The sequence below is a fragment of the Drosophila novamexicana genome, unplaced genomic scaffold, assembly GCF_003285875.2.
Source record: "Drosophila novamexicana strain 15010-1031.04,08,12 unplaced genomic scaffold, DnovRS2.1 tig00000108-arrow-pilon, whole genome shotgun sequence".
Classification (NCBI taxonomy): Eukaryota; Metazoa; Arthropoda; class Insecta; order Diptera; family Drosophilidae; genus Drosophila; species Drosophila novamexicana.
In genome coordinates this window covers 304,919-327,662 of record NW_020824772.1, presented here as the reverse complement: position 1 = coordinate 327,662, position 22,744 = coordinate 304,919, and the positions used below count along the sequence as shown (strand labels likewise).

The window sequence follows — 22,744 nt, the reverse complement described above, 5'->3', positions numbered from 1 at the left end:
ATTTCTGCCGTTATACATTACATTGACTACAATTTGCATATATACATAATATACACATACATATATATACTATTTTTCTATTAGGTCTTGAACGTAAATTCGTTTTGCTGCTTAACAGTTATTTTAATGCTAGGGGGATGTGTACGCAAATATGAGCACGATAACGCAAATAAGAGCATGTTAAGAAACTGTTAATGCACAATATATTTTTTGCATTCATCGAATAAAGTAAAAGTGATATGCCAAATTCGGCTAACAAATGAACAATGTTCAGTCATTAACTACTCGAATAGCAACATAATTTGAGCAAGCAATATTCTCCTACATATGTTAACTGTGTAAGCGAAAATCTGAGTTTGACCAGCGTACCATTTCCAGCGTGCAACATCATCGATGGCTATCGAATATCTTATCGATGGTTAGCGTGTTAACATTCCGTTTACATTATTTTAAATAACAAAAAAATCTTAACATATGTTAGTCGAAAAAAAATCTTTGAACGCAACGTACATGTTTCGCTTGGTTAGACGGTAGGGCGGATAAGTGTTGCGTGAGTTTAATGGTTTTTTCGCAAAAAAACTATTTTCCCATTGTGTTCTGGTATAGATTCAACCTAATTTAAGAATTTTAACAAATCGACGCAATTTCCACATTAAGGAATGCAGTTCAAATGATTTTTGGATAGTGAAAGAGCACGCAACAGTCACGCGTGTGTGTTAAAAGCAAACCGAATACGAATACACGAAGCCAAGTGCAAAAGGCATTTAAAAAAAGAAAATTAATTTAGCACTTGTAAAGTTACAAAATAAAAAGAAGCATGAGACGAAGCAATTTATACAAATTATACAAAAAGTGTAAAATTCGATAAAGTGCATTGAAAATGCCCGAAAAGTGAAAATCCAACAACGCGAATGCAACAGTAGCGCACAAAGTCGAACATACATACTCACACACAACACACACACGCATGCATATGCGCTTGTATTGAACGCAGTGTGGCCAAGCAGTAAGCAGAACATAGTACGCACACAAACAAAACACAGGCACACACACACACACACCCAGACACATAGTTGTTATTGTGGTCTCTTGCATATTTGCTATTGTTTTGTTTGGATTTGTCATACGCGCCATTTCGTTTATGTTATTGTTGTTGTGTGCGAGTCGCGCGCGTTGGGCAAGGACGACAACGACGCCATCTATTGGAGCAAATCGGCGCCAACTGCTAGTCATTTGACAGCCTGCTTACACACAGATTAATTGTCATCGGTGTGTAGTAGTCGGGCGGAGAGAGACGGTGGCTCAGTTAAAGTTTTAACAGCTGTTAAGCTGACGGTAACGGGACGGCCAAGCTGAACCATGGATACATTTCGCAAGTGGCTAAATAAACCGAAGGTGCGTATGCCAACAGAAAGCAACATTAACATCAAAACGCTGATAACCTAATTTGCATTTGCCTGTACTCTCACACACACGCACACAGTTCAGTTCTATAATTATGATAATAGTTGGTGCGTCTCACTTTGTGTTGGTCTCTGCTTATCATTTAAAAATATATTACAAAGAAAAAAATACAATGAAGGAGACCTGTAATTAATTAAGAGCAATAGCGCAAATGGTGTCAAGCAGCGAGATGTAGCGTGCGGCTGTGTGCGCTTGTGACGTCATCGCTGCGCTGCTTTGGCCCTGGCTGGCTCAGTCTCTTTTCCTCTCCCTCACACACACGGCCAGCTGCGTTTTAACCGCAATTTTTATTTTCCTCATTCGTAGTTAGCTATTGTAATCGCTGGCAGTGGGGCTTGCATGATTAATTCGCTGACGTTGGCAGAAGTTGGAAACCAGCTAGCAACAACAACAGCCGCAACATTTACCAACACTAGCGCGCAGGCAGTTGCATTAACATGTGAAAACTGCATACGTTACCCACACTATACAAATTGGCAACATGTGCGGAACACAACACTTGATACAGCACAAACAAAAACAACAAAAAGAAACAACAGTAGCCATCGGTCTGTTCGTGTTGTAAATTGCGAACTACGTATAGTAATTTTGATTCTGTTCTTGATTTTAATAAAGGCATGTTTGTACGTATGTATATACATACGTATGTATACGTATTTAGTAATACGTGTATATATATATGTACGTATGTAATTGTCTGAGACGACTTTGAAAATGGCCGCTTTGACTGGGAATTTTTGTTGTTTTGCCAGGCGGCAGCTCATTTCAATGGAAAAAAACCTGGAATTTCCAATTGAAAACTCTTCCAAGTATAATGAGCATTGCACAAATCGACACGAATCTAATTAGATATATCAGATTTTCTATTAGTATTGTATCGAGCATTTTCAGTTTTAGTTATTTTTAGCCTCAAACATCACTCAAAATAAAAGAAATTTCCAAACACAAATTCATTGAATTCTAAATTTAGGAAGACGAATCGCTTGACGCTCTCACGATGCTGCCTGGAAATATAATGTGTCCCGTTAAGATCTTTTTCATTTTATACTGTTCCAAAAATAAGTTTTCACACTCCCCCTTACACTCTCGATTTAAGTGTTGTATCTTCCCTTGTTGCTCTTAACTGCAATCGCACGTCAATCCATCAATCCGCTTGACGTTTTGATTGCCGTACGCTCTGCTCGTTTCACAAGCTATGTTCAAATATATATATACACAAATGTGGAGTGTATGAAATGAAATGAAATTAGAAACAATTTACACGTAAAATATCCATTAAAAAATCTGTTTAAAATCAGAGTTTTATATTTGTGACCTCGCCGAGTGGAGGTCATTTTCGAAATGATGTAAAGAAATAACTTGACTTGATAATTGTTGAAAACTTACAGAAATAAGATAGCTTTCGACAGTACTGCTTCTGGAATTGTAGCCTTCTATCTCGCTTGCGTATAAAATAAGTGTAGAGATTAGATAAGATTTAAAATTGGTTCAATGGAATAGAGCTAGCCTGATTAGATGCGATATTACAGACCATATGCATACCTATAAATTACGTATGTATAAGGTACAGTTAAAGATCTCAATAATTTGTGTCTGGAACATTAGAGGGTATGGCAAATGCAGTTAGATTAAAGACACACATTTGCATATACATACATATACGTGATTATCTAACGGCATATACGGTCAATTCGTTCGGTACACACACACACACATGCACATCATTTTGGTTCAGCCAAGCATGGCTCAATCGATTTAGATGCTTCCCATTTCCCATTTATCAATTTCTGCTGCTTTACCCAATTTTTATAGCTGTTTTTATAGTGCAATTTATTATTTGCGTTTAATTGAAAATTTCTACGCTCGCTGCACTGAAATGTAATAAATTCATTAAAGTTTTTTTTTTTATATGCACATAAGCCACTGGAAAGGCACATGTGTATATGTATGTGCATACACATGCATGCGCATACTAATGCATCATGGAATTAATTTTTGTTCCTCTCTCTCTCTCCATTTGTTTTTGCACATATGTATGTGTGTATGTATATAATACAAATAAAATGAAGCAGTTTTTTGAGTTGCTTCACTTTCCGGTTGCTTCGCTAGTGTTGTTGTTGCAATTTCTTTTTCGTCTTGCTTTTCTTTTTGCGCTGTTCATTAACACACTTCTTTGTTTGCCTACTCTTGCCTTGGAAACCTCGTAAATAACGTTACGTTTTCCAACATCAAAGCACAGTAGAAGAGGCGGCAAAGTCAGCAGGCGAATGAATGAAATAGAAAATGCAGCATAGTTTTTGCACTCCGTCTGCGCCCTCTCCCTCTCCCTCTTCCACCTTCTCTCACTTATTTTCTTTCATTGACTGCACATGTGTAATCCGTCAGATGCTTCCTGGTGCTTCATTGTTGCCGTTATTGTTTGTGTGTCTTGTTTTTTTTTTTGGCTTTGCGGCAACTTTCCTTTGTTTTGCTTTTGTCTTGCGATTCTGAGCGAAGACGCTGGCTAATAAATCAAGGCAAGTGTGGCCAAAGTATGTTTGCTTATTTTTACAGACATACTTAAAAATACAAGCATTGTTTGTACTTAAGTATTCAGCGCAATAGTTGCCGGATTTCTTAGGTCTTCCAAATGACATTTTCACGATGTGGCAACGCTATATTTAAAATAGACAACAATACATTAAAGCCATGCAATTCGTTGCAACTATTTTTACAAATTTACATAAAGACAAAGAACAGCCAAAATAAATCCAGTAAAAGCTAAAACAATTGCAACAAGGTATTGCAATTGATTAACAAATGGGCACAATCGAAATACACCCACCGGCCAGATATATTATTGCAAGCATTATGTAATAAACAGGATTAGAGTTCAATGTGCACTCTATTGTAATTTATGTGTATATGCTTAAAAGTCTAGAGCTGTTCAATAAATATTGCTTTTATTCTATGTACACATATGCATATGCAAATTATTAAATGTACACGTGGCTTATATTTATTTATCTATAAGCCTTGTGGGTATGCTGATTCCGAATTTCCGTGTGTATATATAAATACTATAATATATAACAGTATTTGAGTCGATCTGGCTACCTCCCACCTGTGCGACCTTAACGTCTTTGGAGGGGGTCCACCTGTTGTTCATCTAATTATGAAGCGCGGAATGTGAACAATCACAATTTGCCATTTTATTCAGTTCTCTATTTTTACACTTCTTTGTTGGAATCTGTTCAAATGCCTCATTATACATACGTACTACGTATTCAACATTTTATACTGCCTGAAAACTTGCCTATTAGAATTGTGTGTCATTAGCTCGATTAATGTTGGCATTGAATTGTTTGTCAGCGAAAAAAAAGATAGTTATAAAAAGTGAAATCCAGCTACAATTGCTTTTTATAGGGTATTATAAAGTTGGCAAAAAATGTTCATAGCTCTGTGGGAAGAAGATAGTTATAGTATATATATCGTTATCTAGGGCATTTTATATTTGGTTTATTTTTGGTCTTGGTTAACATTTAAGGTTTTCGCTTTAAAAAAAATGTAGGTATATATTTGTTTAATTTTTCCACAATTACAATTCGGTTTTCTCTGCATTCGGAGTATGTTGCAAGGGTAAAGCACTTAAGTTCGCGCCATCAGCACAAAGCGTCCATTAACACAGTAAACTCTGCCTGCCGCGATAATAATAATGCTGCTTGTGCAAAGAAAAAACATGAGCAGGCGAAATGGCAACAATTAAAATAAGAAAATACAACAAAAATAAATATAAAAACATTTAACAGTCATTTTTGACACAAATGTCTGTGGGCCAAAGAGCTTTCTTTCTGCTGGAGAGATAGCAATAGAGAAAGAGAGAGACAGAGAGAGAGAGAGAGAGAGAGAGAGAGAGAGAGAGAGAGAGAAAAGAGATAGATGTTGCAAGTAACTGACTTGCAGGGCAATGGAGGTCGAATTGCATGTCATTCTCAAAACGCCGAGACTGCCTGTTGAAAATTCATTTCGTAACGCTTTCTTAACCCTATAAAATAAGCAACAAAAACAACAACATATAATGCGTGAAAATTGTATAAAGCAACCACAGACGCAACATGTCCATTTCATGTTGAGGAAGCAAATGAAACAACATAGAAATGAAACGAAATACTCAAGACCAGCGGCAAAGTACAGTTGCTAATTGTATACTTAATATTGGTAATGTTAGTGCCACGGCTACTTTATTTACACACACACACACACGCACACACGTTAAAAATTAAACTCTTTTATGCACTGGAAAGAAAACAAAGAGAAGAGTCGTCATTCGTAGGAGTGTAAGAGAGTTTTGGTCTAACAAGTGGCAACCCTGTTTTTAGTTTTATATAGTCAGATTTAAACTAAGTTTTTTATTGATTTTCTTTATATAGTTAGATTTGTATTGATTCAATAGACTTCATATGTTTATAAGTCTTTAATTTATTTTCAAATCACATCTCAACTAATATAAACACAGTGCACCTGATTTTCTTGCAGTGTACGCTTACAATAAACAAATAGACTTTATGAATGAGTGCGATGCGCATACGCACCGTTAATCTAAATGAGACAGCATGCAGTCTGTGTGCGTGTCTCTGTACATGTGTGTGCGTGTCTATGTGCATGTGTGTGCGTCTGCTATTGGTGTCGTCAAGTGAATGGCGGACGCGGCCTGTTGCGCGTGCCCACAGCAACAACAACAACAACAACAACAACAACAACAACGACAACAGCAACAACAACAAGAAGAACCTGTTATCCATTGGCTCATACAATTTGGGCCATATTGACATGTGCCACTGTTGACGCCGCCGTCTGTTAACAACTTTTGCTCTGCGCTCGTTTCAGCTGGCCCCATTTGGTTGGTTCTTCTAGTAAAGCCCAGAAAATGCTATCTAAATATTACGATACACATAAACACATAAATAATATAGAGAAATGCACGATTTTGATTCGTTGTATTCACGAGTGTTTCGCATGCTTTTGCACTTGAATATCATTTAAATTAATTCGCTGAATTGTGCTTTTCCCCCAAATGATTTGCACGTGATCTTTAACGCTGGAAAGAATTTCGTAAGCGGTTTAACCATTTTATTTGTTGTTGATACGACGATGAATTAAAGTGTTTTCTTAATACACTTCCAGTGGGCATTTTTAATACTTCACTTGAAATGAAACCCATTGGTGAAGACATTTTTGAACCTCTCAAGAATATATGTATATATATTTTTTGGAGTTTATCCTAATTGTTTATGAACAGTTTACTTATTAGACTATTAGATTATTATTACGTTAGTTATGTATACGTGTATTTGAATAGTCCCAATTGGAATACACTCATAATCTCAAAATCTTCTCTTTTTGAAATATATTCTAAGAAAACGAGCCTAACATACATATATATAAACATCGGTATATCATCAGGCTTCCATAGGAACGCCCCGTTGAAAACTTTATTCTTCAACATTTTTTAAATATATCTTCATCAACTTTTCAGTTCACGATGTTTATTTTGACATCAAGATGCGAGCTTATTCTTATCAATAGAAAGATTATCAAAAGGGTATTTAATTGTCGTTATTTTCCTACAGCTCGACATAGAAGAAGTGTAAAGTGACAAGAGCCAGTGTAAAATATTCTGCGTATCTGTAACTTTTCCATTGGGAACTATGAAAACCTACACATGCACATTAATAAAAGTAATCAATTGTGTGTGTGTGTGTGTGTGTGTGTGTGTGTGTGTGCGTGTGTTGTGTACTTAGTGCGCTGTTTAGTACGCCCTTTGTGACGCATGCGGCTCAAGTACTATGAAAACAAGTGATAACAACACTTAAAATTGATGAATTGTGAAAAGTATTGAGTGAATGAAGGCGGCAAGCAGCGCACATCTGAGTCAGTTGAGCATTTCGGAAAATGTATTGCATATGTATACACTTAGACATACATAGGCTAAATTAACAGAGTGTGAATCGGTTTAATCGGTTATTTACGAGCTACGATTGACGGAGTGAAAATCTCGAACTGAACAAAATCCTTGGCTGTTAATTGGCCTGGCAAAGTTTTTTGCTTTTTATTGTAGAGCTGCGATTTGTTGGCATAATCTACATAAATCTTGCATCTAATGCGATAATGCAAGGTACGTAAGTTGTCTAGTCGATGGTAGATTGTTAACATTGCTATTAAATAACTTTTCATGACATTTTCATGAGTTCATGTGAGAGTGGCGTTGGTGAGAGTTGTAACTTTTGAGCTTCATTCGGCTACATTAAAAAGTAAAAGGCGGGTATTAGGAAAGAAAATGTAGCAATAAATGTACGAATGTGAATTATAATTTATAATTTCTATCGATCTGGCAACACAATATAATATTGTGTCTGTGTTAAGTTGGCTGCGCCAGTACAAGATCCTTACAATAAATTGAAGCTTTCTGTTTTGTTGTAAAGTACCCCTTTGGGCAACGCCATGTCTATAGACAGCATAAAGACAGGCACAATAAAGTAAAGGAAATTTTTGATTTCTTACACCGATCTGGCAACATGAAGTGCAGCTATTAAGTTGGCTGCGCCAGCCATTATCGTTGCATATCATGGTTTGTCCGTCGTGAAACTTGAGTTTTGATTTCTGAAATTAATCCCATTAGTTTTTTTGAAGTTGCCGAGCTTTTTCGACAGCTCTCTTTTATCACATACAGCTCCAGCTGACACCGACAGCTGTCTGTGCTTGATTGTTGATGGATCCTACTTAGTTGGGATCTGATTGCAAACGGTAAACGTTACAATTAAATACATTTTTATGCCAAAGTAAAAGCCCCCCTTTTGCTTTTCGCTAGTGCGACCAGGCCGGGCCATCTTCTGGCTTGGCCACCTCTGCAGGTGGTTTGGCGCAGCGTTGTCTGCGCCAATATGTCAATTATTACGTTTACGGCTTACGTGTTTACCCGACGCGCGCTGACAGCAACATTTTCCAACCAAAAAATACAAATTTATATATATATATATAAGTATTTATGGCCAAGCAGACCGCTGACCGTGTGCAATGGGAAAAGTAAAAGCGGTGAAATTTTCACCATTCACATCGAATCGATCTCGTCGCATCGTCGTCGACGTCGTCGTCGACATCGTCGGCGTCTGCATTGCGAGCAGTGCAATGCACTGGCCAGCAGCCAATCTCCTACTTTCGAATAGCCACCGAGGCACTCGTACATACACATATATTACCTAATCCCCACGAACAGAGTGAAGCACAGGCTAGACTGCCCGACAGTGTGCCCTACAGAGCAGCCTTATCAATAGCTTAAAGCGGCAGTTGCATAAGACCACGCGCTCTGCCCGGCATATCAATGAGATGCGAAAGCTGGCTAGAGAGCGTGAGAGAGAGAGAGAGGGGTCGGCGTGTTGGGGAGAGGTCTATTTGGTGCTGTGAAACTGGAACTGCTGCGCGTGCTGCGAACAAAGCAACGCCGCCCCACCGTTCCCCGCAAAACACTAGCTGGCTAAACTGAGAATATCTCTGGCTATTCAATTAGCGAAGCGTCACTTCCGAGTGCGGACAACGCATGTCGAATGATTAAACGCTGCGTAGCTTGCACTCTAACCTCAAGAGTGCTCTGGTGGAAAGTGCCCGACTAGGAGATACCCTGACTCAACTGTACGCTGCTGTGCTGCTTCCTCCCATAAGCTCTCACTATGAGAAATGTGTTCCCGATTAACTAATTTGCGGAGATTCACGTTGTAATACAAAAGTGTATAACATAATGAGCACCAGACTGTGCCTGTGGAGGTATTTTTTGGATCTGTTTAAAGCTAGGATACAAGATTAACAAGCAGGAGTTCGATATCGATTTTATCGATTTAATGGATACGGTCTAAGTTATCGATGACACAAACCAAACATGATCGACGGAGATGCTTCTTGTGCATAATCATAATACCCCATTTACCCATTTGCAATGGGTTCAGGGTATACAAGTAAACAAAACGTAAAGAAAAGTGAAAGCGTTTGCGGTTCATCATCTTTGTCATCAATGGGCAACAAACTGTGGCGCCTGTGGATGGAAGCAAAGCATTGTCTGATAATCGCAACAGATCCGTGGCTGAACCGAGCAGCCCCTGAGCCAGTTAATGTTTGGTTTAACCCGATTTTTGACTCAGGTTTGCAAAATTCGCTTCAACTCGAGGCGACTGTAGTTCCTCTTTGTAAGTGGGTCGCCTGTCGCGCAGGAAGGTCATGCCAGAAGATGGGCAAAAATGTGAAGAAAACAAAATTGTTTAAAATTGTAAATTTAAACTTTTAGTTACTACAACTACTAATAAACTATAAACTTGCCTGCCAAGGCTTTGGGCCAATAAAATAACATATTTATGCAGTAGCTTGGGCTGCGAATGAGGCACGTTTATTAGTATAAAGCTATAATATTTATCTATATTGTCTATAAATATTCCATTTACGTGTGCTTCTTGGCATGCAAATCTGATAAAGCACACTGATGTGCAATTGTTGTTGCTATATAAAGAAAATGCCATAGTTCTTTATAGTCTCAATGCACTGATAGTCATTTAAAGTATTCAGCAAAAATGCATGCGATAAGAGGAAAACTTTTTTTCAATGATTATATTATGAAACAAGAAAGAAAAAATCTCTTCTGGACAGAATATTTTATTTTTGGGATAAATCAGCCCGTTATTTAGGCTCGTTTTGATGACATATTTATGATCGGACAATAAGCACCGAAGATAATCAAAAACTGTTTTCTTATAGTGTGCGGGAAGAAGCAGCACAGTCTGCGCGAAAAGCATTTGTATATATATAAATGTAGAAGGAATCTGGAAGGGTTGTAGGGCATCTTACAGTCGGGCACTCCTGACTAGACTAGGGCAAGGCAATAATTTCCAGTAATTATTTAAAATCTCTATCTTAGATACTCTACTTAAGTTGAAATTATATCAACAAATGACATAAGAATGATTTGATGGAAGGGTTACGTCGAACCTCGCCGCGATTCATGAATATGTAATCGGGTCAGCCCAGGTGGTATTGCGGCCTAAGCTGGCCCAAACCCAACGCGGTCATTATCCAATTTATTGGAATGGCTTTTGTTTTTGGCCCTGTTTGTTCGCCTGTTGTCGCCTCTTCCGCATTGGTTTGTTTGTTTGGCTATTCACTCGGTCAATCTCAAGCCCTCTCTATACCCCTCTCTCTCTCTGACTGTCTCTCTCCGTCTCTAGCCCTCTCACTCTCTCTCTCTCTCATTCTTTGTGTGTCGCTTTCTATCGCTTGCATGTTTGTTTGGAAATGTATGCAAATGTGACCTTTTATTTGTTAACAAATTGAATAAATTGTGACATAATAAAATGTTTAATTTTTGCCACTTTTGTTGACTCTTAAACGGGGCTGCATTGAAATTTCGGCACATAGAACCTGAATCGGGAGAGTTATATGCCTGAGAGTTAGCTTAACTTCCGTTTTACTTTTTGCCGGATTCGGCATATTATGCTTCTTGAATATTAAGGGAATTTTACTTTATTTTTGCCTTTATAGTTATATTATTCGCTTTGCAAGTTGAATGCACTCGCAATCCGGAGGCAATGCATTACGCATTGCCCGGAAATAAAAGTATAAGGTTTTTTTTTGTTTCAGATCAATAATGAACAAATTCGTTTGAATCATGCATTTTTCTCGTTTCATACATAATGTTTTTTTTTATATTTTCTCAGCTAATTTTACGCCACATTCTCTTTTAGTTGTTTTTGTTTTGTTTTATTGTCTTTGTCTTTGCACTCGGCATAAATATTGCGCCTATAAATTGTTCCTGGGAAGTGCTCTGAGGTGGGGCTTGCATTGATTTGTTTGTGTTAATCTTTTGTAGTAGCTACTGCTGTGCATTCTGTGTGCATATGACGATTATCATTTATTTATATAATTAATTTGACCATGACTCACATTTTGCCGCCTCATTAAATTGCGCTCATTTCCCTTGTTGAGACAGTTCCCCAATTATCGACACCATTGCCAAAGGCGACAATTTCACAATCGCATTTGTATTTTTACACTCAGTTCGAATCGTGCATTGCCTGTTTATCGAAAGTGAAAACATATATTATATATATTCGAATATCTAGGCATACATTTTGTGTGTACATATAAATACATTTATATATACATTTAATTCAATTTCAGTTGGGCTTGCGTGTCACTTAATGCCTGTAAATCAAATTGTAAAGCTAATCTAATTCCTCGGAAGCCCCCATTAAGCACAATTGTAATTAGAAACAATTACCAAATGCTATAGTTTATATATAGCAATTTGTATTATATGGGTAAATGATATGGCCAATTCCGTTAACTGTTCTGTGAGAACAAACATTTTCGGTTATGGCTATTACTTTCAGTTATATATCTCGGTTTACGTATAGTTTAGATCAGTTTCCTTACATAAATCGATTGATTAATTTTTATATTCAATACAAAAATGTACATATATACAATCATTATAATCGAAACCTTCGATTATAGTTGGAGAAATCGATTATCTGTCCTATTAATGTAATCGATAACTTTCGATTGTGTGATAAACATCTGTAAACGATAAATTAGGCCGAAATCGTGAACAGGTACGGAACTAGATCAAACCTCGTTTCCTCAAGCGTCTCTCTCGACATATAAGTCAGAATTGTATAATCACTTGAATGGTAATGAGGCCTTTTTGTAACAAATAAGACATTTAAGTAAAGTTGCACAATACGATATTCACAAATCTATTGTAAATAGTGTCGGATAGAATTGTGAATTAAAACGAGAAAGTAGGGAAATCCTCGGCACGCCGAAGATTTAATACCCTTGCAGACCCAACCTTTTCATAATACTCATACTGCACAGGGAAATAGTCGATGCCGAGTATGGTTATATCTTGAAAAAAAAAGTTTTCCAATGAACTAAATTTTTGACCGACCGTTCCTTTGGCAGTTATATAGTGGTCCGATCCAGCTTGTTCCGACATATGTACTACATGCAACGGAAAGAAACACTTCTGCATAGACAGACAGACAGACAGACGAACAGACGAGCATGGCTATATCGACTCGGCTGTTGATACTGATCAGGAATATATGTATATACTTTATGGGGTCGGAGATGTCTTCTTCTATGCGTTACACATTTCACGACAAAATTGTAATGTCCTCTGCAAGGGTATAGAATCAAATTCCTTAAATCGCCGTAAATTTCTGTATTAAAAACTTGCTTAAAATATTAAATTATTTTGTTCAATATTCTAGTTTTTGGACAATTTTTATTTACTTTTTCTTAACTGAAAAGTGCACTTATATGATAATATACACTGTTTCTTAATCTCAGTTTCCTATTAAGTTGCATGCTTTTAATTCGTGATTCCACTTTCGAATTTATTATTTTTGTTTAGCTTATTTTATTTGCGACGCATTTTGTTGTTCAACTTTATATTTATATTTTTATGGTAAGAGCATAGTTGAAATTTATAAAAGTAAGCCTACTAAATTATCTGTGTTTGGCATTTGTCAAGTGCTGTGTGAGGTGATTACTAAATTTGAAGCTCTTTGTTTTGCTCGGCATGCCGACTATAATGCAAACCTATGCATACATGTGTGTGTCTGAGTGTGTGTCTGTGTGTGTGTGTGTGTGTGTGTGTGTGTGTGTATGTGTGTGTATTTGTAGCATACTTAGTGATAACAGTTATCAGGGGCCTGGGGCCTGGGGCAAACTAGAACAGCTGCTAGTTGTTTGATAATTTTCTCACCGTTTGTGACTCTATTAAATTTGACACTATTCTAATTCTAGTTATAAATTGTGCAGCAATTAAATTCAATTGATTTTTCAATAGAAATCACACACCCCCAACCCTCTTCCCTGGCCCACACACGTCGCTAATTGGCAATTAACCGTTTTGGGGCAGGTGCCAGCGCCTCAGGGAAGCGCACAAAATATTGCTTTATTCTGTTATACAATCGTTCAGATATGTGTGTATATATATGTGTGCACTCATGCTTATAAGGTCATGTTGTGGGGTTAACATTGGGTCTCCACCTCGTTCGCATTCTTGCTGTTGTGTGTAATCAAGGCTTTCAATTGCTAATATTTTTCTCTTATTTCTTTGGCTTGTCCCCCCTCCTCCCCTGCCAATTGTTGAACTGATTGAGTGCCAGAAAAGATGCGACCTCACAGCGTGCATTCAATGTCAAGTGCGTCAATAGATAGACGAACAGCTGTTGAAAGGGAACTCGCAGTCGGCTTGGCGCCACCGCATGACGCTTCTCATGAGTGCCATCTGGGCAGGGGGGAATTTCCTCGTTGAGCACCTCATGCGTTTTTCCAGCTGCAGTCGAGGTTAAAAACTGCCTGCAATTTAAGCCTGTCACCTGCTCCTGCTCCTGCTACTGCCCGTGCTCTTGCACGCCTTCGGTCTCGTCCTCGTCCCGGGCGGCTCAAGGACCTGTGTCAGTTGCCTGTTGCTGGCCATTTTGTGCCAGCAAGGTCGCTTTTTGTGTGACGTCAGAAATTGTGTCCTTAACAACTGCTGTTGCCTGAAAATGATTGACTAACGTTTTGGCATTCAACGTTTTTGTCTCATTTTCATGCTTTTTATACGAATTGCAACCGCACACTCGAAGTCCACATGCGCCTACAAACACTTGTCTTGTTTGTCTGGACTTTTGATATGTTTACTGTAATTGTGGCTATATATATGCATATGTATGTGTGTGTGTGTGTGTGTGTGTGTGTGTGTGTGTGTGTGTGTGTGTGTGTGTGTGTGTGTGTGTGTGTGTGTGTGTGTGTGTGTGTGTGTGTGTGTGTGTGTGTGTGTGTGTGTGTGTGTGTGTGCGTGTGTGTGTGTGTGTGTGCTATCAGCAACATTCGATTCGCTTACTCACATTTAATTTAGTATTATTGCTTTTGTTTTTGCTGTTCTTGCGATAAGCTACAATCAACCAGTTGGGGCAATAATTCAAATATTCTGTGCATTATTTCCCAAAAATAACTAAAACTACCTAGACATATGGGCCTTAGTATTTATAAAACTTCTGCGGGCCTTCTTTGCGCAGTTTAGAGAGTATTATTTTAAAGCATTTCAACATGGGGCTACACAAATGTGTATATGTATATCGATTTTTGCATCCATTCGCATTCCATGGCCGCAAATTTTCTTTTGCATTTTATGATTTTATACAAATTCTCTTATTTAATATTATTTTAAATTTGTACATTTGTTTATATATCAAACATAGAAATTAAAATCAAACAGCTGTACAAATTAAACTAAAATCAACACTGCTTTCGGTTTGTTATCATGTTTGCTAAAAAAAAAAAAACATGCATATTTACAATTAATATAGCATTGGGCAGTGGGGAATACCCCTAATCACACTATGCAACAGAATTTGATGTTGTCAACATTGATGAAACCCATTTTTCTTAGTTAAAGTTAACAAAAGGTGTTTTTATTTTTGTAGAGGTTTATTTTTTTAAAGAATTTTGAAAATTCCTAAATATTGTTTGTTAACTTTGAATAAACGACTCAGCTAACATGCCCAAAATTGATGTTTTATAATTTTTTGGAATTTTTAAAATTAAAATATGGTGACTATAATAAATGTTTGAGCGTCCGGAAAAGCTATCGACGAATTGAAGTCCACTTGGTTCGAAAAGGAAAAGGGCAAACGATTGGGACCAAAAAGAAAGGGCATTTGTCCGCTGTTAAGAGATCAAGTTTTATTTTTTTAAGTGCAACGACAACACACCACAACAATACAATCATTAACTGATTTCATGCGATTAACATTACAAAATTATCATTAAGCCCTATTAACAGAAAGTTGGGGAGCTCTAATATTATTGTACCTTAGAAAATGGATGACTCAGTGTGTAAGTTGTACACAAAAACATTCCATATAGAGTTCACTTTGGATGGCAATTAGAAATATACGCATACACTTATGACACAATCCAAGGTATTAGCATATAACTATAATGAATATAAAGCTGGATTTCCTCAATTTTATAGCTAAGAAAATGACTCTAATGTATCCCTGACGGCGCCTTAACCGGCATTAGCTGTACCTAACGATATAACACTTGGCCGAAACACACATGGAATATTTAATTACACTTTCAGGTGTTGTTGTTTTTGTCTGAGGCCTGCGGTTCTCTGCTTTTAATTGCAATTGAGATACGCGCATTAAACTTAATATAAGCTAAGTGTAATTAATTCATTAATTATGTGTTTGCTGTGGACCTTAAGGTCGGTCGTTGGCATCCGCTTGAAGAGCACTGCTCACCAAAGTAACGCTCTTTATCAATCAAATTTGATTGACGTTGAAGTTGTGTTTTAGCCAAGCCGATGCGCATTTCGATAAAAACGTGCTGCGTAGTGTCGCAATGCCGTGGAATGAATGTCCATAATAAATCTGGCGCTAAGCAACAAATGCTCGATCAACTGCGACGTCGCTATTTGACCAAAAGCAGAAAGAGACGGTTAGAGAGAGAGAGAGAGAGAGAGAGGGAGAGCGAGGAGCGCGAGCGGCTGTGAGAACTTGTGTGGCGGCAGTCATTGAACTATTTACTCACGACCTTGCATACATATATAATAGACATAATGCTTCTACCCAAGACATGGCCCCAAAGAACCGAAAGTCAAGAGGCCCGCAAGCAAACGAGCACACACACACACACACACGAATACGCACACACACACACGCACAGCGTTTCGCTTATTGCACGTTTAATTGTTGTGTAAACAAATGGAATTGCCACATGTAGCAACAACAACAACAACAACACAACGTAGGCATTGACGCTGACGTCGGCATTGAGTCGCTTTCGGTTAAATTATTTTTTTTTTGTATATGTACGTATATCGTTTTCTTAACTTCATTTTATACGTTTTTATTACTTATTCCACATTCATCGATTCGCGCGTGATTCATTTTCAGTTTTGGTTCAGTTTTCTTATTGGACATTCGCTGGCGTTCACTGAAAAGCTAACTGGAAACGTGGTAATTAAGCTATCTCTCTCTCTCTCTCTTTCTCTCATTGTATATGACGTGGTTGTTTCTTATTGCCGTAATTTCCCTTTAAACATTATATCGCTTTAGTTTTCTTTTACGCAAAAACTTTTGCAATTGCCTTGGCCTCGCCCCGTTTGCTGCCCCCACTCTTAATGCTCCGTGCTGCTCTTGACTTGGCTTGTCGAACTGCGCAGTTTGCGACGGAGTCAACGTTTTTTTTTTCGACGTGTTTGTCTTAATAATAAACACATTTCGTCGTACGTTTTCTGTTTCCTTCCAACGCATTTAGCATTTAAGCTCTGTTGCCTTTCGTCCGCTTTTTATTTCATATTTAAACAGATCACAAATGCATAAATAAAGCAGAAGGAAAGAAAACAAAAAAGCACCAGAGCAAAAATTAAACAAGTTCAGCTGCCGTTAACTTGCCAACAGAAAGAGAGCGAAAGAGGGAGAGGGAGAGAGAGAGAGAGAGCTCGCAAGAGAGCTGAAGAGTGAAGAGCGCCTCTCTCACTGAGGTTATCCTAACGAATGCTTAACTTATTTTAATTATCAGATTGAATTCAAATGGATTTGTACACAATTAAATAAAATAAATAAGCTTTATGCATAACATTGGATTGTTTTAAAAAGACCTAGATCCGTGCAAGAAGTATCTAAAGATACTGCTCATAAGTAAAGGGTCATATTTCTGGTTCCACTCTTCGACAAGAGCTAATGGCATTGTTAACTCGTAGAATAGAATAGATAATTGATAACATTTGGTACATTGTTGTAAGCATAATGAAAAGAGATCTTGCTCATATTCTATATCTATATCAATTTTGACGAATTTTTCCTATTCATAATGTTAGTATCTGGAAAAACTTAGTTTATAAATATTATGCTACCTTTCGATTATTCCTATTGGTGCTACGTGATGAGTTCCAATGCAAAATATTTTCTGCTTCAGCTTTTCTGCTTGTACTTGGATAGCTTGGTTTTCATTTCTTGAAAACCAAAAACGCTTTTCTCTTAAAAGTAACTCAACTTTTCATCGATTTGTTCAACTTTGTTTCATCAAGATAGTTTTAAGAGAGAAAGAGGGAGAGAAAGTATCTCTCCTGTAAAATACCTATAAAATATATACATATATATTTATGGATTTGAGTCGTCGTCGAAATATATCGAAAAGAATTCATTAAAACCAAATTGGTTTACTTTTAATTTTAGTAAATACAATATTTTAAATCTAAATACTTTATAAAGTATGTATTAAGATATTACACATTTCGGCTTTACGCTAAATTGCCTATTGCAGGGGAATCACATCTGTCTACTTATTATGGTTCATCATATCGAGCGAGCACTGTACACGTTTACCGTCAGAAGTTGCCAGTAGCTATCGCTGCCTGGCGCTTACTCACCTGAGCTGCGTTTGGCTGTTTGTTCCATTACGTGATGCGGTGCTTGTGAAATACATGAATTCGCAACGCATTTAGCAAATGTACGTGGGTGTAGGTGTAGGTGTGTGTGTGTGCGTCACTTTAGTTGCGTCCTATTGCATCGATAAGAGAGCACCTTTTGTAATGCCTATCTGTTTGCACTTGCTTCCTTGCAGGCCGATGACAAATCCTTGCTGGCACGCTTCTACCATGCCGACCGATCGCTGACTGCCGTGGCTAGTGAGCTAGACAGCTTCGATGGACGCGCCGAGCCGGATCGGTGCACGCGCCTGGTCAGCAGACTGCGCCAGAATCAGGTGAGAGCCACGCCTACTAGTTAACGATTCATAATTAATATGTTTAATCCTTTGCAGGACAAAGTGTTGGCCATAACCAACTTGATTATGGAGGAGCTGCTGGGCGAAGAACGCGATCCACGTGCCTTTCGCGCCAAATTCCCGGAAGAAGTGCTGCAGGAGAACCTGGCCGGGCAGCTGTGGTTTGGCGCCGAGTGCCTTGCCGCCGGCTCATCGATTTTGAACCGCGAATCCGAGAGCAAAGAGATGCGTCCGCTGGCCCAAGCCGTCACCAAAAGTCTGAGCAATGTGCGAGTTCTGCTGCGCGATCAATGCCTGCGCAACAATGTGCCCAACAGCAAGACGCTTCATCTGGACTTTAACGATTCGACCACCGAGCAGCTGTACGAGAGTCTCAAGATCTTCGATCATCTCTTCGCCGAGTTCGAACTAAGCTATGTGAGCGCCATGGTGCAGGTGAAGTCGCGTCACGAATACGAGATGCAGCAATGGATTGGTGTGCTCTTCTCGGAAACGCTGCAGCGTGCCCTAAAGATCGGACTGCTCGATCAGGACATGGTGGATGCTTTCGATCCGGGCCTAATGTTTTCTATACCACGATTGGCTATTGTGGCCGGTTTGGTAATCTATGCAAAGGGTCCGCTCAATATGGATATGCCGGGCGATGAGCTCTCCGAGATGTTTCGTCCATTTCGCACAATACTTATTAAGATCAGGGATCTGTTGCGCAACCTAAGCAAACAGGAACTGTATCAGCTGGAGAAACTGCTCTGCACCAACGAGGAGATCAACACAAAGGTAAGGCTGCTCGTTACATTTTTAATTGCAGCCTTTATTTATCTTTACTGATTTCGCCTGCAGGTGCCACTAGGCTACAGCAGCATTGAAGCACCCAGTCCTGAGCACAACAGCAGCAACAACCACAACAATAACAACCCCAACAGCAGTGACAGCGGCAGCGCAAAAACCAGCACAACAAGCCCGCACAAAGCCGTCGAACGCCTGGTGGATCATCGCAACAACAACAACAACAACAGCAGCTGCAGTGCGAGTGCAGCCACACAGGCCGTCGCACGCTCTCCGTCCATGTTGTCGCTTTCAGCGGGCAGCACGCCCACAGCCTCGCCAGCGCCCTCGCCGACACCCTCGCATTCCATAGCATCCACCTCTTCGGCGGCCACGACGTCCACAAATCCGCCGGCCAACTGGAGCGAGGATGATGATGATGATGATGAGGAGGGGGAAGACGAGGAGGAGGAATGTGGTATGCTAGACAGCGATGAGCAGGACTTGAATGATGATAGCGACAGCGACGTGGATGAATATATTGAGGCACAACTGAAGGCCATTGTGGCAGCGGCAGATTGTGCCTCCGGCTATCTAATACCCAATACAAATCTGGGCAATCTATTGCAACCGCAAACGGCGCCACTCACGGACAACTTCGTGGCCAGCGAAGACGATGAGTTTGGCGCAGAACAGGAGCAGCAGCACCGCCAGCAAGGGGAGCAACTGCAGCCATCATCGGAGCAGCAGGAGGAACCCAGCACCAGTGCTGCCATGTTGGCCGCACGACGCACACTGCAGCGTCTGCGTTTGCCCAGCAGCAGCAGCGAGAATGAGCAAACTCAAATGACCGGAAGCAATCAGAAATCGACAATCAAAACACCAAATGGCGGCGAGCAGTCAATGCGTAGCGGAAGCCAACGCCAACGGCACCACAGTCACCACCATTATCATCGACACCATCACCACCATCACCATCACCGCCAGCATCATCAGCAGCAGCATCAGCATCAGCCAGCACAAGCGGAGCAGCACAGTCAAGGTCACCATCATCATCACCATCAGACGCATCCGCATCGCACAAGTCGCAGCGCACGCAAACGTTGCAGCCAGGAGCATTGGGAGTCGACGACCGCTGAGCAGCAGCAAACAATGGATCATGGCCATGGCCTGGCCAGTGCCGATACCAGCAATGCCTCATCCTTCTCCGATGATGTGTCGCTGGCCATGCGCAATACCACAGCGCGCCTTAAGTTCAAGTGAGTATCCAGCTAACTTACATATCGGCATATATGGCGGCAATTCTGTAACCTATTATCATCATATTGCCCACAGGAGCACTGAGAATCTGCTGCATCGTCTGTTCGTTTGCATTGCTGGTGTTGCCGATCAGCTGCAGACAAATTTTGCCTCTGATCTGCGCCAGATATTGCGCAGCGTGTTCCTTATCAATATGTCCTCGTCCCAGGAGGATATTGATATACCAGAAAAGACAAAGGAATCGGAGCTATTCGAGTTTCGTGCCTCGGAAAACGATGTGATACAGGAGAGCGCCGGCTCCAATCAAAGCATTTACTCAGCCGAGGAGGTCAATCCGGAGCTGGACAATGTGTTCAACATGGGCAGCGGCAACGGTGGTAGCACCAATGCAGCCCGTCACTCCGCGGGCGCGGCAATGCAGCGCAACAATACCATAGATTTGGCCGGTGGCGGCTACAACAACAACAACAGCGGCAGCAGCAGCAGCTCCAACAACTCGACAGTGGCACGCAGCCATGTGGCGCGCAGTCGTAGTTTGGGTGATCAGGAGGCAGCCACCAGCGGCACATTGCAGGAGGAACAACGGCAGCACCAGCAGCTGCAACAGCAGGCGCAACTGCAGCTACAAATGCAGCGACAGCGCAACAATTCCGTTGGCAGCAATTCTCCTTCTAGCGCCTCCTCGAGCAGCTCCAGCTCGGAGCACAATTCACCCATAAGCACACGCAGTGGCAGCCGGAGGCGCCTGCATAGCAACTCGGCATCGATGCCGTCCATAGGCTCAACGACAACAACAGCAGCAGCCGCCGCCACCACAACAACAACATCAGCAACAACAACAACAATGTCGCCACCTGCCTGGATACCAGATGGCAAGGCGCCGCGTTGCATGTCCTGCCAGACGCCATTCACTGCCTTCCGGCGACGTCATCATTGCCGCAACTGCGGCGGCGTCTTTTGCGGCGTCTGCTCGAATGCATCCGCACCGTTGCCCAAATATGGTCTGACCAAAGCGGTGCGCGTCTGCCGCGAATGCTATGTGCGTGAGGTGCGCATGTCCCGGACACAGGCGCACAGCCAGGCGAGCAGGCCGCAGGCGGCGAGTGCCTCTTAGGAGTGGCCACTGGCGCTGCCAACGCCGAGACCAAATATGTGCGCAACTCTACTGGCGCCGCCCCAATGGGGGGAAAAGCAAAACTGTGAAACGCAATCGTTCGTCAAAATTGTTTTCGTTTTTTATTATATTTTGTAACCTAAAAGAAAAGAGAAAGATTTTCAATTCCTAGACAAAAACCCCGCATATACCCCATATAATATATATGTATATATGATATATATATATATATAGATATACCGCTAAATTCTATTATTTTTAACGAATTGACCAATCCGAGTGTCGTATCAAAACTGTACAATAAAGCTTTGATCTATGTATTATACGCAACTATCCATGTAACTATATATAGATATATTTATATATGTACCATTCGGTAAACCTATAAATATGTAACTGCAAACAAATGCTTTCAGCTCATATCATATGTATCAATGCAACATATAGAATATATATGTATACACACAGACACACCCATTTCTCTATGTATGTCTTTATCAGATGATGGCCTGCATTTCAAATAGATCATTTTCGGTTTTGGGACTGGGGTAGCTATTATATTGAAATTGTTCTCGTGTCACGTTTAAGATCTAGACTTTAGTACGTAATGTATATATATTTTTGTAGCATGTGCAGCAAACTGAGCAGAATAATAGACATAAATTCTAGCGAAAATTTGCATAACATTATTGTGATTTATTGTTATTTATATACCCTGTATTAGTCCCAAGATTAAATTCCGCAAAAAGCACCAACAATACGCATTAACAATTAAATGTAATAATAACATTTACTTTATGTACAGGGCATATAAATATATACAGATATATATATATATAGTCGGCATGTACCGACTATTGTGTTCTTACTTTATACGAAATCCACTTTATGTTAAACATTTCTTTAAGCTAGCGGAAAATTGATTTCAACTTTATAAAACACAGTTTTACACATAATATACATATATGCCTATATATATATTTTTCTGACTTGAAATAAAAACTAATAAAAATTAAAAAGCAAAAAAAAACTGTTTAATAAATACATATATCATATTTTGCTTAAATCAATAAAACGAAATTCTAAATAATTGGGTGGTGTTCGGTATGTTAATAATATATCTTACAGAAATCTATTTGAAAATTGATGGAAAGTTTTTTGGGTATTAGAATAAGTTGTTATATTCTGGAAGGATTGTCTAACTTGATGAATATGCATAGAGAGTACATCCGCCGATTCGATCATAAATTGAGAGTTGTATTTAAAACATTACATTTGCATTTTGAAATATTTTTACCAAACTAAAAAATTTTGAACTGAACCTGGAAG

At 39.7% G+C, this 22,744-nt stretch overlaps 1 protein-coding gene and 1 long non-coding RNA gene across 4 annotated transcripts; one reads left to right on the top strand and one right to left on the bottom strand.

Moving 5' to 3' along the window:
* Positions 1 to 508: 508 nt before the first annotated feature.
* LOC115771648 (lateral signaling target protein 2 homolog) lies at positions 509 to 22,424 on the top strand. Of its 3 annotated transcripts, none has more exons than XM_030717452.1 (5): positions 509 to 1,395; positions 18,115 to 18,255; positions 18,313 to 19,053; positions 19,117 to 20,300; positions 20,377 to 22,424. In XM_030717452.1, the coding sequence occupies exons 1-5, from the start codon at positions 1,360 to 1,362 to the stop codon at positions 21,413 to 21,415; spliced, it is 3,141 nt and encodes a 1,046-aa protein (XP_030573312.1). In that variant the 5' UTR covers positions 509 to 1,359; the 3' UTR covers positions 21,416 to 22,424. The 3 variants fall into 3 exon arrangements, with proteins under 3 accessions (XP_030573312.1, XP_030573313.1, XP_030573314.1); XM_030717453.1 differs by lacking the exon at positions 509 to 1,395 and adding an exon at positions 15,349 to 15,375; XM_030717454.1 differs by lacking the exon at positions 509 to 1,395 and adding an exon at positions 16,382 to 16,505.
* On the bottom strand, positions 11,209 to 12,923 carry LOC115771651. The gene is made up of 3 exons (XR_004018972.1): positions 12,778 to 12,923; positions 11,422 to 11,552; positions 11,209 to 11,365 (listed from the first exon to the last, which is right to left on the bottom strand). It is a non-coding gene; the product is annotated as an uncharacterized LOC115771651 (long non-coding RNA).
* Positions 22,425 to 22,744: the final 320 nt, after the last annotated feature.